Source organism: Opisthocomus hoazin, chromosome 13 (assembly GCF_030867145.1).
Source record: "Opisthocomus hoazin isolate bOpiHoa1 chromosome 13, bOpiHoa1.hap1, whole genome shotgun sequence".
Taxonomy (NCBI): Eukaryota; Metazoa; Chordata; class Aves; order Opisthocomiformes; family Opisthocomidae; genus Opisthocomus; species Opisthocomus hoazin.
In genome coordinates this window covers 17,869,803-17,885,774 of record NC_134426.1, presented here as the reverse complement: position 1 = coordinate 17,885,774, position 15,972 = coordinate 17,869,803, and the positions used below count along the sequence as shown (strand labels likewise).

General features: G+C 40.4%; 1 protein-coding gene across 5 annotated transcripts in view; it reads left to right on the top strand.

Moving 5' to 3' along the window:
* Window positions 1-15,972, top strand: part of SPRING1 (SREBF pathway regulator in golgi 1) — a 118,843-nt gene that overhangs the window by 18,416 nt on the left and 84,455 nt on the right. For 2 of the 5 annotated variants that reach the window (XR_012765422.1, XM_075434628.1), the window contains exon 5: window positions 15,229-15,334. The exons of the other annotated variants lie outside the window; for them this stretch is intronic. Coding sequence is in view for 1 of the 2 variants with exons in the window: in XM_075434628.1 (XP_075290743.1) it covers window positions 15,229-15,334 (106 nt within the window). In the remaining variant the exon portion in view is untranslated. The remainder of the gene's footprint in view (window positions 1-15,228; window positions 15,335-15,972) is intronic. 5 annotated transcript variants of the gene reach the window in all.

The following is a 15,972-nucleotide window of genomic DNA, read 5'->3' as shown; positions in this document are numbered from 1 at the left end:
GCTAACACCTCATGAAAACTGGCTGTTACATGCGAGAGCAAAGCTAGTGATTTTAGAACAGACAGACGAAGATTCTGTTATTGCTATCATGACAAATACGGTGTTAAACAGGAAGTTCATGAGGACTTACTAATTCATTTGTTTTATATAAAAATGTCTCATCAAAAGCTTTCTATCCCTGTTTTTTCCAAAGAAAATTGCTTTTTGATGAAATGAAAATGCTAAAAATAAGTTAGGTTAGGTTTAAGAATATTACTTTCTGGGGGAAAAAATGATAGCCAGACGTTTCCATTTCAATTTCATTAGAAACCTAAACTTTTAAAATATTTGGTATTTTTTATCAACATTTTTACATGATACAATTTTTTTTTAACTTACCACGAATTAAAAAAAAGAACATAAAAGAATAAGTGCTTTTCAATGAAAAAAAACCCAGATGAATGGATAAAGCGCAATTGACAGAGGTTTGGATCAGAAGCCTGGTGAAAAAGCTACCTTTTTTGTGGGGAATGGAGAAGAGGACTGTCATTTCTGAAGGTATCAGAAATGCAGGGTTTTTATTCTCTTCTGTGTTCTGACTCTTATTCTCATTTTTGTGCGTGTATTAAGTGGCTCTTGCTGAGCTCTGCATTGAAATGTGTCATTGTGATAAATCACTTTTACTGGAGATTTTATTTTTCCTCCAAATGAAGCTGCCAGCAAGACACATTTTAGCAGTTGCAAGTGACTGCAACATTTTCTGTCATCTTTTCCTTTCTCTCTCTCTCCCCTCAAAATGTTATTAAATAAATTCTGACTATATTCTGTTGAGGACAGTGTTTTCTAATGGGAGGGAAAAGATAACAGAGGTAGCAATTAACAACTGTCAGCACTTGTCAAGGATCTTTATATGTGTAAGTAAATCTGTTTTTTTCTCCCACCTTGCTTATACTTGAGGACTCCTAGCCTGCTCATAGTGTTATCCAGTGAAGCTCTCCAAGATCCCTGTGAAAAAGGGAATCGCACAAAAGGTGAGTTGCCTAGGATCAAGTATCAGACCCAGGAGTAGCGGTAAAGAAGAATTGTCAGATGTGTTTTGCTCTAGCCATGTGAACCATGTCATCAAGTTCAAGCGGGATGTCAGGGTCATACAGTGTTTTCAGTAAATTTACCAACTTCTTTTAACAAATAGTTGTGCCATTTTGTCATTTTGCAGAACTGGAAAGCTGTAAGAGAACCTCATCTGTCTGAAGGTTAGGCAACCTTCTCCTAATTTCTCTCTAAGTTTACTCCTGGCTTGTTGCCACTTATTTGTTGTTATGCTGATGTTGTCACCCTTCTTACTCCCTAAAAAAAATTCAAAAGGAATATAGGAAATAGTGTATCATATTTTCAGCAAGAAAAGAGTAAAATAACTTCATTACAACAAAAATTAGTTCTAGATCTTCATTATTTTTACAGTGCTAGCAACTGGGAGACAGGATATCTGGAAAACTTTGACCATATCATTTTCTTGAAAAATCTTTTCAGGGTCATCAAAAGCATTACTAAATTTGTTTTGGTTTTGGCAAATTGTTAATTGGTTTTGAGATTTTTGAGAAAATAATTTTGATGAACTTCAGAGGTGCCAGCATAAATGTAGTCTGAGTGACAAATAATAGGTTTTACACTCTGGTAGCGCTTTGGTGCCCTTACCAGTTGTTTGGTAGGTTAGAGTTTTGTTCCCCAGGAAACAGCTGTTTGAATCCTGGCTGGAAGCTTAAGGCTAATTGAAGAAAAGGGAATTACTTCTTCGTATATATGTAAAGTAAAACATCATCTCCTTCCAAAGGTATATGGTTACTCGAGTATAAGATTAAGTCACTTGGTCAGTGAAATGGGCAGTGTTACTGCTCAGGCTGCACATGCAGTACGGACAAACGGGATACAAGCTTTCCAGTCTCCTCAGCTGGTGCCTCTCCCGCAGGACTTCTCTGCTTGTTGACTTGCTTTGACTTCTTTGCTCTAAAATATCTGAACTCCCATTTTTGTTTTCTCTCAAATTTTTCCTTTCAGATGAATTCCCTGTCATTTTGCCCTTTAATTCTGTTTATAGAAAGTGGTTGTGAGTGAAAAATCTGTGGTATCATATTCCTATGTGAAAGTCAAACCATTTCAGAGTTTTAGTACTTTAGTACTCATTCTGTTCTCCCTTCCTTTTAAACTTTACATTGCTGGTGGGTACTCAAAAGCATCTTGATGTATGATTTTCTGTGGGATTTTGTCTTCTTTCAAGAAAGAGATCTGAGAAAACACCAACATTATAATAGGTCCCATAGAAACCTCTTTTCTGCATGTGAGCTGGACAGGCATGCCCTTCCATTTCTCTAGCTGAAGGTCTCATCTTTCAAAAGTTAATTTCTTCAGAAAAGGAAGGAGAAATAGGCTGGATTTACAAAGCTAATTTCCAGATGTGAAATGCCAAATTGCAAAAGGCCCTTATTTTGTCAACATCCTATGAAAGTCAGACATATCCTAGAAAAATCCTGACTGTAAGCCAGTGTCTTGTATAACTACTAAGACAACTGTAGCAAAGATAACAGATAGGCACATTATATAGTCCCGCAAGGATGAAGAGTGCGGCTTGGTCATTGAGGAGAGCCCTGTTCCTCTGTGGTTACTTGATAAACACTTTTAATTATCAGCGTTGCCATTTGCATAATGGAATTGTATGGCTGGCCACATGCAACAAACGGAGTTACCACATGCTCTGTCAGTACTCATGGACAGGAAGAATTGATGGAAGAATGCTAGCTCCAAGCAGAGGGAAGGAAGCAGCTGCACATCACAAATGTAGGGACTGCCTGTGTAGGAAGAAGGGGTTAACTCTGCTGGATTATGGAACTCCTTGGCAGCCTGAGCAGTAGTCAGAAAGGCAGCAATTTACTGGACTGTTTCAAGAACCACTTTCTGTTGGTTGCAGGAAGATACTTTAGGGTAAACTGTTGTCTTTTTTGGTTTTTTTTTTTGCATTAGTTCAAAGCTGTAACTCTAGGGAACGGCTTTTTGACAGAGATTCAAGCATCTTAATCTAATGGTCAGCTGCACTTTGATATCCTGTGGTTTTGGCTTCTGCTTGACTGTAGCATAGATGAGTAGACACTGCATTTCATATTCTCATGTACCAGCGTACACTGAAATAAGAGCAGACTGTGGGAAAAGATGGATGACTGCTTTACCTTGAAGGCTATAAACACAGCTGCGCAGATCAGCAGATGGCAGACTACTGCTAGCAATGGGCCACCAACAATATGAACTGTTCCTCTTCCCTGTACTGTTCCAGATGGGAGGCCTCTGAAGGGAAAAAGGAATATGCTTGTTTTGCAGTGGTCTCTCCAACTCTGCCTCCCACACACTTGGTTTGAGCTTCCTTTCTGGGGGACACCTCTTCCCCCAGCGACATGTGATTCAAGATGTGCACAGCCAGTCTCGTTTATTGTATATACTGTTTTATGACTCTCTTTGACCTTGTAACAGGTAGAACCCTACTCTTTAAGCTATCACCACTCTTGAATATAGAATGAGATTTAGTAAATACCATAATTTCTGACATTTGATAGAGTCACAAGTGAAGCTTTTGGACTGCAGAGCCACAATCAGTGAATGCTTGGCTGCCAGTGCAGTAAGAATAAACAGAATTGCATCTTTCATAATGACATGGTATTTGGCATAAATAAGTTTTCATTTTGTCCCGTTGCTCAGGCAGTTAACTCTGTCCATCAGCAATAGCTGCATGTTAGACGCTGCCCTTCTGTGTGAGTGGGCAGTTGTAGAGTACCTGTGCATGGGGCAGCACTGGCAGCTTGGGATGATGGAGTATAAGAGAAATAAATTGGTATTTTGATTATAAAACTTGACTGTTTACTTGTGTTTTCATGGCATCAGGTATCAAGATTTTCCCAGCGGGAAACTCTTTCTTAGTGATGTGAACAAAGAGAAGTGAATTACTCTCTGTCAGCACATGCTAACCTCTGCCATCAACACACCAAGAGAGCTCCACGAAGCACCTTGGTAATATCCTGCTAGTGGCGTGCTAGTAACGTAATGAGTTGTCTGAATGCCTGGGTTTCTGGCTGAGGGCTCATAAATATGAATCATGAACTCTGAGGAAGTATTTGGGAAGTCAGTCATCTCAACAACAAATCCCTTTCCCAAAGAGCTGCCGTTATTTTCCTGATACAACATTTTTATAGGGCTTTCAGAGCATTCTGCAGGAAGATTTTTCTTTCTTGCACATGAAATATTAGGAATTTATTTTGGTTTACATTTTTTTATCTGCTTCCCAAGTGCTTAGTAAATGAAACAAGCAGCAGAGAATGAATATTCTCATCAATCATCTTTTGTTTGTATACACTAGTCAAGACCTAAAAATCCTCTTGGAGGGGAAGGGGAAAAGTCTGGAGGCTTCCCTTTATGTTACTTCGAAAGTAAATGCTTCCAGTTAAAGCCCCAAACCCCAGAAAGAAACTATGGCTCCCGCACAAGTTTTGGAGGAAATGCTAAGCAGCCACTGAGGGTCGTTTGGAGTTTTCATGTCGCATAAACAATTGCAAACATTGTATTTCTAACCATGTCCAGTGAAGATGCTGTGATGTAAGAATGCTACAGCAGACCACTCAATATATTATTTTTCATAGAAAATTTCCTGGTAATCCTTCCTTGTTAGATAAAGCCCCCAGTATTTCAGGGTTTTCTTTTTCTTGACTGATTTCCAAGTTTCACCAACAGTGTTTCTTTGTGAACACATCTTCAGATGACCTCTTGGAGCCACAAACGCAACAAATAGAGAGGAGGACTCTGTAATATGAATTTACACGTTGTCTGGAATAGTCACTGTTTTGACACAAAGATAACACCTAGATGATGGCACACAGAACAGGACGTTAAATGTGTGGTTTCAACACAAAATCCAGCATTAAGAAAAACAGTTGTTGGGAATGACTGCATCTTGCAGTGAAACAAAGATAATAATTGGGCATTCTAGGATTTCCTTTTGAGATTAACAACTTAAATTTATTAATGACCTGGAAAAAATGGACTATAAGCTTTCAAAATTTGTGGATAAAATCTATGGAGCTTGTAATGTCCATGCAAAGACAAGTAGATCGCTGGGACATCATTCTTAGCGTAGCTGAAATTTCATTTGGCTATGTGTCAAGTGCGACATGCAGGCAAAAATAATCTAGGCATTTTCTATGTAGTATGCTGATGGACTTCAAGATTCCGATATCCTTTAAGGAAATAGTGAGCAGTCTGTGTAAATATTTAGTTAAAAAATACATCCACCCGATGAGCAGAAATTGTAGCAAAACTGTTAGGACACCTGGAAGCATTGTAAGTGGGACAGGGTGAAAGAGAGCAGGTGGATACTGTATCGCCAGATCAAGTTTTCATTTTCATCTTCTGTGACCTGTGGTTTCCCATAAGTCTGGGGTTCGTCTCTGACTTTCCCATCATCTGTATTAGAGTATTATGGCTCTGCCTACTATCTCATCTTTTACATTATTAATGATTTTGGCACCTGAATAGCTATAAAAGCGAAAAAAATTTAAGTTGCAAGTGGGCAAAAGGATGTATCACAACAAATGGAGGTTGACATGTGCATTTGTGACCTTCAGTTCCTGCCTTCGGTATCAAAAGCATCCATTTATCTACCAACATGACATCTCCCTGCCTCGCTATGGTGATTTCCCAGGTTCAGCAAGCAGAGCTCAAGGTCTCTTCCTCGTATTCAACATGGTTTACATTATGCCTTAGCCACTGGGCATCATCTTTATAGGCTCACAGACTCTCACTGTCCCAGTGGCATACAGCTGTTCTAGAATTATGTAGGAAAACAAGCTTTTCCAGGAGCTGGGGAAAAACAGGTTTGTTCCTGAGGAGATGATGACTCTGAACTTTCAGTTTTTTAGAACACGGTAAAAAACTGGTTTACATTGCTCAATTTGTCATCAGTTGCTCATCTACACTGTCACATCCACACTTGCTTTTCTCTTTTGCTTTTATATACTGCTGAAACCCTGGCATTTTAGCCTGTTAGGGACATGAGAATTGCTACACTTTAATATTGTTTCATCTTGCAAAAATTACATCAAATAAAGGTGACATCAGAAGATCAGGAAAGAGTCTGGAACCAAAGCATACGTTCTTATCGCTAAACTCACGCTACAATAAGCATGGCAGTAGTAGTCCTAGAAGTTCAGACTCACTATTTTTTGTAAAACTATACCCTAACACTTAGAAAGACGGTTCTTCAAACTCTGAGATTCAGAAACACTTATAAAAACCAGCATGCAAGACACTAGTAAAACTGCCAGTGTTGCCCAAGCGCATCAGACAATATCCCTTTACAGCAGTGAGTTAGCTAATGAGGGCATAACACAGTGTACAACAGCAAGGGTGAGGCATTCCTAGGGCAAAGACTGCCTTAAAGGTATATAGCTATTCTAAACAAAAACTGAGCTTGCTTTGCAATGTCAACAGCTTGACTACTGATTTGCAGGACCCAGAAATACAATATAAAATAGGATTAATTTTAATTTCTGTAAACAACTTAAATTTGGAAAGATAATTGAAGGACTTGGCTTGAAGTTTTATAGCTGCTCTTCACCTAAATGAAAATGAGCTGCTTATAGCTAGCCAGATCTGGTTTAGGGATCTGGACATCTGTAGCTATAGGTTTAGCTACAGGCTTATTGATTTTGGGGCTGATCCCAAATGAATTCATAGCTGTAGGGGTTCCTGCTCAGGCCATGGCTGATGGCACGGGATCGTCCAGAAGTTTCCTACCAGCTGGCAGCCTGAAGCTGAAACTGCTCCTGTGTTGAGCAGCAGCTGACTGCAGCCAGAAAGCAGGGCTCTCTCACTAGCGTGAGAAGTAGCACGTTGTGGAATGAAATCTGCTCTCATTATCAATTAGCACTTGGGATACTCAGATCATTAGTACCTGCAAACAGCTGGAACTTCTCCTAGTTAAAAAGTCTTCCTCCAGAAATCCCTATCCAGCCACTGCGGAAGAATTGGTATCACTGTCAGTCTGTTTATTCTGAACCTGAGGCTTAGCTTCCTAAGCAATCTCCCTCTCTGCTGTTCACCCAGCAGGCAAGCACGTAATTTCCCCATGCAGAATCTTACACCAGTTAATCCAGTGTCCTGGGTTATTTTACGCTGCTTGACTTCGAGTGCTCTTAGCTTTACTGAAAGTGTCTATGCCGTTTTAAGTGCCTGCATAGTACAGAGGCTAAATTCCAAAAGCTGTTTTGCTGTGCCTGCTGCAAATGCTTGGATATGTTCCAAGTCCTAGTCTGGCATTTAAAAGGGATTTTCCAGGATGTTACAACTCGCGCAGCACTATAACTGTGCCAATCCAAGAGCTCTGCTGACTTCAAAGTTACACTACTGCATGTAGTAAAAGTGTGTTCCAAGGCACACAAAGCATTAAAAAGACCAGCTCAACCAATGGTTTTATTGGCGTAGATGTTAAACTATCCAGAAATGCTTTCTCTAAGCCGCTTTCAGGGTGTGTGAGCTATTCAAATTTTCAATGCTGCTGTGTGTATAGAAGTTTATCTGAAAAAGCATATTCTTGTGTCTGCTCCTGCATCTATGTGGCCTGCCCAGAGAATTTCGCGCAAAGAAGGAATGTCCACTTCCTTTTTTCCCAGTAAGTCACAGCTTCCAAACCCAAACATACAGATCCTCCCTACAATCTCAATGCTTCCATGGAAGAGAGGGGCGCAGAAAATGTGGCATTACAGGGAGCAGCTCTTCGAGCAAAGGGTGTGTCTTTCTGGTGAAAATTGAAAAGTGGGGTGTCCACAGTAGCAGTGGCATGACATTATTAAACAATAAATTACTAAATGTTTAAAAGAAAAAGGGTGAGTGGGAGAAAATATATTTAGCAATTAATAATTTAAGTAAGCCTTGGACTGAGTGCTTTAGTGTGTCTGATTTAAACTGAACCATTTATAATGAACAGATTGACTCTGTCTCTACATATAGAAGAATATTCTGCCAAAAGTGAAGTAAAACAGTTACTGTTGAAAAGCTTAAACAAACCAAACCAGAATAATTCTGCAAAATGGCACACATGTTTTAAACTGCGTTATTGCGGCCACTGAAAATTTAACATTGTTCAAATGAAGTTGCCTTGTACTGATTCTCAAGATCCCAAAGCTGTCATTTTGTTATGAATCTAAACTACAAGCCATTCTGGAAAGACATGCTCTAGCCAAACACAAGTTACTGGCATCAAATATAAGGTGAGTGGCTGAAATATAACTGTCTGGTTGTAAAAGGTCACATAAAGCTACATAAAGGTATATACTGGCCTTAAACGACATGAATTTTGGCGGGACTGAATGTTTTAAACATGAGAGCCTGTGCATATAAGTACCTGTATGAATACAGTTTCCAGCTTGCTAGTGGGTGGATGAGTTTGCCTGGTTTGCTGAGTGGTTGCCTGAACCCACAGCTCAGGTCTCAGCTGCTGCTGTTATTCCGGAGCGCTGGAGGTGTCTGCAGAGCCCAAACCTCATGCTCCATTTGGATGGCACAGCTCCGGGTTGTAGGAGGCTGCAGTCTGCCCCGAGCTAATTTGCTGCTGCATTACTGGTTGTATAATGTTAAGCTGCAAGTGTTCCATGTCTAATAAGAACAGCAACACAGAGCGCAGTAGTTTGTCAGGACAGTAGCCGGTTCTCTAGGATATAATTAAGTGCTGACAAGCTCAGACATAAGACACATGTAATAAATTAGTTATAGTACCTGAGCAAGAAGGATGAACTCTGCCGCAAAGGCAATTATACAGAATGTCAGCCTTGGGACCACTTCCACACATTCGTGTGTGTTGGGAGATCACATATAAATTTTATGTGTCTTTAGCAAAACTGAGAAATTATTAACATAATATTAACATAAACAGATATAAATTTTTAAGTCCAAGTGAAATCTAGGTAGATTGTTGAAGTAGCATCTGCTTTTGACAGTGTTGTCATTCTTCTGCTTCAGAAGCAAAGCGGCAGTTATGGAAATGCTCTTAATCTGCTCCTACATGAGACAACTGGACTTTAATTACCGAACTGATATTTAACAAAATTCAGCAATCTGTTATTAAAAAACTACCAGACCTGGGTTTCACAAGATTGCTTCTTCAGAGGTGATAAACGTTCTGGCCATATTCAAGTGTTTTTTCAAGCGCTGCAGTCACCACAGGAGCTATTTTAGAAGGTATATTTGCTAGTTTCCCATTTTTCTATTTGCTTTTCTTTTATTTATTTCTTTGTTTTTCACCCCTTCTGGCCACATTCAACTTGTATTTAGCATATCTGTGTGTTTATGTTGGAGGATAATTTTACTCATGCAAGCAAGACAAATTGTTGGATTTTTATATCTTCTGTTTTAAAATCTGTTCCATGGAGGGCAGAGAGGGGTGGGAAGGGCCCTAAAAGAGCTGCTGACCCTTGAAGAAGAGTTATCATTTCACTAGCAATAACTTGCAACTTTTCTCCTTAAAGGAATTGCCTGCTATGCTTCAAATAATAAGGAACATTGTTTTATTTGCTTTCATATAAGCTGCTGAACAGCAAAGATACCAAATAATTTATTTTTTCTTATTACGCAAGTTCTGGAGCTATTTTCCCTTTTGGCTTGCACTATAGTTTAGCTTGAATTATTGGTGTCAAAGTAAGGAAGCTATGTAAATGGTAGAGGATCAAAAGACCTGAAAGAAAAAGAATAGAAGATGTGTCAAGAGTAGCAATATTTCGTATTTGATAGTGTCACTAAAATGCACCAATGTCTAGGGGAAAGAAGGCGACAATGGAACTAGCATGCTGTGAATGTTATCTATGGGCAGAATCTTAACCAAGAATCTGGGGCAAACGGCTATTCAAAATTAAATGTACTGTTGGATCTTCAGTATCAGAGCAGATGGGGCTTTGGCATTTCAAATCTCAGCCAAATAGTATATAAGCTAAGCAAAAGTGTATGTGGCAGAGAAGATTCAAGATGGAGGAAGACAGTATCAAATACAAAGCACTTATTTATAAACCTGAGCAGTGCACAATTTGACTGAGAAAAAAAAATGATGTAATCAAAATTAAATGGAGTCCAGGACATTATTAGAATTAACGTCTCCATTGATTAAATGAGTTGCTGACAGCAGCAACAGCGTTGCCGGGCTATCAGTCTTGCACTGTTGTTTGACATTTTAAAAGAAAATGATGAATGTCACTAAGTTTTTTTTGCAATTATTTGTGTGATGTAAGAGAGTTTGCTTGATGGATTTCAGATCTCCTAGTTTAGTGGGATCCTGAGCACATCAAAATATTTACCGCTTATCTTACTTCAAGGCAAGTTTAATTTGTTTCTTCTACTGTGGTCCCAAAAGCAAGGGTTCATCTACCTTGAACTAAATTAACAAAAATATGTTCTGATTTATTTGGACAATTGTTTAAATGCAAGCCTGTACGTACATGTCTCCTTTGGCTGTGGTATCTTAAACGTGACTTAATCCTAATCAGTGTGTAGATGAGCTTTGATTGCCATCTTCCACAGTGCTTTTCTAATGCTAGATATTTTTCATACATTCTGCAGGCAGTGCAGCTGGACACTTGGCTATAGCCTGCCGCTCAGGAAGTGCTCTTCCGTTTTGTGACTGGCACCATGCTGCTGCTTCTGGTGCCAAAGAGGAGGCAGCGGCCCCTCTCTGCTGCATCCTGGCAGAGCCGCAGGGTGCAGATTGTTGGTGACCTCTCGTGGAATCGAATAATTGCAATGGAGCTGATCCAGTCATACAAGGGCACACTCCACCCCTTTGGTCCTGGCTCTTCTGAGCTGTTCTAAAACCTCTTGAAAATAAAATGCTTAGCTGAACATGAAGATAGGTACACTACCTCTAATTTGGCCAGGTTTACCACACTTCCAGTATGGCAAGTACCCTGTGATCCTTAACAATTAAAAGAAATTAGGATTTACTAAAGTTGATACTGACAACAGCAGCTCAGTTTGGGAGTTAGTGTCCTTAGGGGAGTCTGCTGAAGAATACCTGCTTAGCTGCTGGGAAATGACAGCATCCTCACAGATGTCAGCATGCTGCAAAAAGTCTCTGGAGCATGCTTCATACTCGCTTTCCATTATATATCAATGTCGCTTGCATTCTGTGCCTGCAGAATGATGAGAGACTTGTTCTAATTGCTACTGCTTTTCCAAGCTCAGGTGGAGGTTCTGATCGTGGAGTTCATGAGAAGTAGAAAAATGGGTTTCAACATGAGCCAAGTCCTTAGACTGGCAGTTGTCAGTGCCTGTAAATGTCACTGTCTAATGGAAGTCAAAGGCACGATAAACGAATAGAAATTACAGCCTTGTGTACATATACTCCCCAAAGACTGAAGACCCATTCGAAGTTAGAGCCTGTGCCCCACTGACCACTCGAGCATTGGGTCACTGCTTCCTCTCTCTTGTAATATTGTCTGCAGCCTTTTTACCTGTACCTAATTCTTCTGCTCTTACATTCTTGCCTATCAGAGGCCCATCTTTAACATGCACCTTCCCAGACAAGGCTTTCCACTAGAGACAGTCATTAACCAAAGGTTAAGAGAACTCAGGCCACCCTTCCCTCATTCTCCCTTCTTCCTGCAAAGCAGTTGTTGCAGAAATATTCCTTCTGAGAGAGGTGTTCGAGGTGAGGCTGCTTCTGCAGCCTGCCAACCCCGCTCTGTGCAGTGCTGTTAGAAAAGCAGGACTGCCGACAGCCGAGTGACATGTGCCCAGTGCCTCTGTTTGCCCGAGGCTGAGGATGTGGTGGAATTATTGCTAATGCTTTTAACTGCTTTGCCTACCTTAGGCCACAAGCTGCTGTTTTGTTCAGAGACCTCAAAAGCCACGCGGCAAGCAAAATTGCGTTTCCAAAGAAAGGAACATTGCACCACTAGAGGGCATCCCACACCTCACCACAGCCAACAGCAAACCCAGACCGTGGGGCAGGCAAGCACGGTCTCTTGACTCTCTTCTGCTCCCTGGGTTTTGTCTGCCTGGAGGTTTTCTGTATGTAAAACTGATCGAATAAGGGTGTGATTTGCCTTATAAAATAGGAATACATGTATCCAGTCTGTACTTTAGATGCTATTGTACCAGTACCGAAGCGTTACAGACTGTTTCTGTTCAGGAACAGTGGTTAGTATAAATCTTCAGTGGTCTGTGTACATGTACGCATGCATAGGTGGGTAGGAATGTTACCATTTTAATTAGACTAGAATAAATAAAGCAATATAATATTTCGTATGTGCAAAAGGCTACACAAAACAAAAGCATGCAGATCAGCAGGGGTGTTCTCCCCCCGCTAAGACTTAAAAGACTGGAATTTGTAAGTCATGGAGAACCCGTTTCTAATTCCAGTTTTCCATGAGGGAAGCCAGGTACACACTGCCTGCATCCTGAACGCAGAGGTCTCAAGTACTGTGGCAAAGAACACAGCAAAATGTTCTAAGTGGAGCGCTTAAAAAAAAACCCAACCAAAAATAGATACCAGTAATGCAGCAAGAGAGAAGGGGGAGGGTGAAGACAGCTTCATTTTACAAATGTCTTTGTTGAGACAGTAACTGGATACAGAAATCCAAGTCACAGTGGGATTCCAAGAGTGCACATCTGCCTCCCAGTCCTTGTGTTTCCCACAGCAGTGGTGCTTGGCTGAGATCTTGAGAAGGTGATTGTATGTGTCTGCCTATGAAGGCAGATTTTAAGGTCCACTTTTGGATTCCCAAAGATAAGGAATGCAACGTGTGTTCCCTGATATCGAGTAGACTACCCTCCAATATGGACCTGTTTCCATATGTCCCTGTTCTCCTAGAAGAGAGCTACTAAATTTTTTACCACATAGTTTTACTAAGACCTGGTCTACAAAGAAGCAGTGTACAGCTCTGGCTCTAGTGAGACAGCCAGGTGGGGCCCACTGGCTATGATAGCAGCTACTCAGTGAAAGAATTGTAAAAAATAGAGGATCTTCAGCAGACATTCATGAAACAACATACTTTACGTGTCCCACTGAGGCCCAGGCAAAATCGTTGACAGTCATCTGCTGGGCTCTCCCGAATTTCTTTGCTGTAAATCTCTGCAAAGTCTAGTTCTTTTCTTTCCTGCCTTGTAACCCTATGTTATCATGCCAAGGCTCTTCTTAAGTAAATGTTTTCTTTTAACAAAATTTAGCCAAACAGCAAGGCTATTTTCCAGCAGTCATGTACAGATATCTATGTCACGTCAAAGGTTTCCATTACAGAAAACTTTGCAGCAGGCAAACATATTTTCATGTGAGGCATCACACAGGTTTGGTTCTGGCATGAAGCCTCACCACAACCGTAGTTGCTTTCTTTCTTTTTGGTCTTTGCCGTCTTTACATCAGGGCCAAAGGACTATACTGAAGGAATCTAGAGAACTCGTGACTTTACCATCCTGTTAGTTGACTCCGTATCTGTTGCGTACCCTCTTCATTTGTACTCTGTTGCTCAGGGCTTCTCTGTAGTATTGCCTGTTAACAAACAGGGGCCAGGTCTACCTTTGCATAGCTGAGTGTCAAGGTTTTGCAATCTACTGCTTTTGCATCCTCTGGTATGCTGTTCACCAGATCATATAGATCAACTCCATTTATTTCAAGACCCACAGCAAGCCTTAGCAAAGGCGAAGGCTGGAGCTCTGTAGCAGTTCTTGGCAGGAAGCTCTTTGCATAAAGCCCAATAGGGCAGCGACAGCCGAGCTTCCCCCTTAACAACTTGCAGAAGCAGATTGGAACAAATTGTTCTTGTGATTGGTTTTTTTTTGTGTTGTTTTAAATATGTATTTTGAGAGTAAAGTGTAGTGCATGCACACACACAGTCACTATTGAATTATTTTAAAATAGGAACAGAAAAAAACAGATGAAAATAGAGGTCAAAGATACGCTGAGAAGGGACACTTATCTTTCTGTTCTGTTTGATGGTTTTGAATGCAAGAAAGAGCAGGCAATGCCCAGATTCAGAGAAATCAGTGTGCCTTTCTAATTCAGTGTTAAAGGTCCAAGGTCCAAAACCGATTTGATAGACTTTGAACAGGCAAAGGGGATGAAAATGTTCATGTTGTATTTTCAACTCAGTAGGATTTGGGTTCTTTCAGCTGTCACTTGTGCCTCTGAAAGTCCTCTTCTCCATGTTTGTAGCAAGCAGTAGAATTCCAAGAAAAGTGTTGGGTCACACAGGGATTGTTAGACAATGATGCTTCTGAAGCACCATGGGCACTACACAGGGTATCCTGTCACATGTCTGTGCCTATCACCTGGATAATAGAAATATGTGTAAATATGAATCCTGAGACACAGGTATACCCTGTATTTGTAGATATTTTCTATTATATAAATAATTTTTTGTTTGCCTTGCTAAATACTTTCCCACTTTATGGATATGGTAACTGATAGGTAAAATTTAAGTGGTTCCTTAAAAGATTTCTTGGATATAAAGGCAGATAAGTCATTTTCACAGGCCAGAGCTCAGGCACATTTTATATCTGCTATATGTCTGGGCAAGTGTTACATTTCATAGATTGCATATGTCAGTGGAGAGATTTCTTGCTTCTCTAACAATTTTAAATTGCAGGTAAGTGTATTCAGTCTCTCTGGCTTTCTAGCAAGTTGCCTGAGTAGTCGTATTCAAGAGAATGGGGAGATCACCCCAGTAAATGTACAAGGATTTTGAAACAAAGGCCTTGTGTAAATGATTGTATAAACCAGCATATCCCATTAGGACCGAAAAATCCAGAGTAAGACGTGTTCTGATGTAGTGGCTAAGGACTTTGGAGAAGTTAACTGCTTCCATGCTAGGACGGTGGAAGGCCATATCCAGTGACTAAATAATAACTAACAGAGCAACAAGCAGTATAGGATAATAAACACGTCATGCTGTCTGGACACTTTGCATACACAGTATATCAAAAGGGTTAAATGTAGTTGTTCTCAACAGTGTTTGGCCTGGCTGAGGATTGGAGCTTATTTTAGCTGTTCTTCCTAAACATAGCAAAGGTCACCAGGGAAAAGGCTTTGTTGCTGAGTCTTACTGGCCTTGTTCCTTGTAGGGGTTTTGCAGGAGGACAGGATTGTCTCACAAGGATAATAGATGACAAGCCTGGTGCTGATTAACCTCATTTTAATTGATAATTAATTTTAAACCCTATTTACTTTCCCTGAAACAGCTGAGACTTCAAGGGAATCACAACAGAGGTGAACAAGAACCGAAATCTTCCCCAAGGAAAGGATACAGGCGGGAAGGAGAGAAGGCGAAGATAGATGCATATTCAGGTTGTCAGTTTGGATCTTCATTAAATTTACTGTTTGCGAAAATGGAGGCCTCTCACTTTTGCTAGCAATTACACATGCTTCCTCTGCTAAAGCATACCAGTTTTGTTCTGCAAAGACCTCTACAGTCCAAAGTCTGGGTGCTTCCTTAGCCCTGCTTGCCAGTTAGCCTTCTTTCTGCTTTGTTAGAATTCCATATGCCTCCTTTCTAGCTTGGCAAATTGGTGAAGTGGCCTGCTGGCCATCTGGGAGCATGAATACTCCTTTTATACTTGAAATATATGTGATAGTTTTACTGTAGTAAAATCTTGAGAATGTGTGTAAAAGGTCGTTTTGATTCACAGCCCTACTCTTTGCACATTCTGGACTTAGTTCTGCAACTCGCAGCCTTCCAGGATTAACAGCTGCATTAAGTCTCCTAGCAGTGCATTCCTGCAGGAGCTTTCCTTATCATAGTTAAAATCTATTGAAAGCCATAATGACTGCAGTAATAAGTCTGCCCTTCTACAGCACTGTCTAGAGAGGGATCTCAAATAATTTTACAAACATTAAGGGGTTAATTCTTTAAACACCTTTAAGATGCATGTCATCCTTATGGTATAGGCTGATAAACTGGAAGTCTGAGCAATTTATTCAGGGTC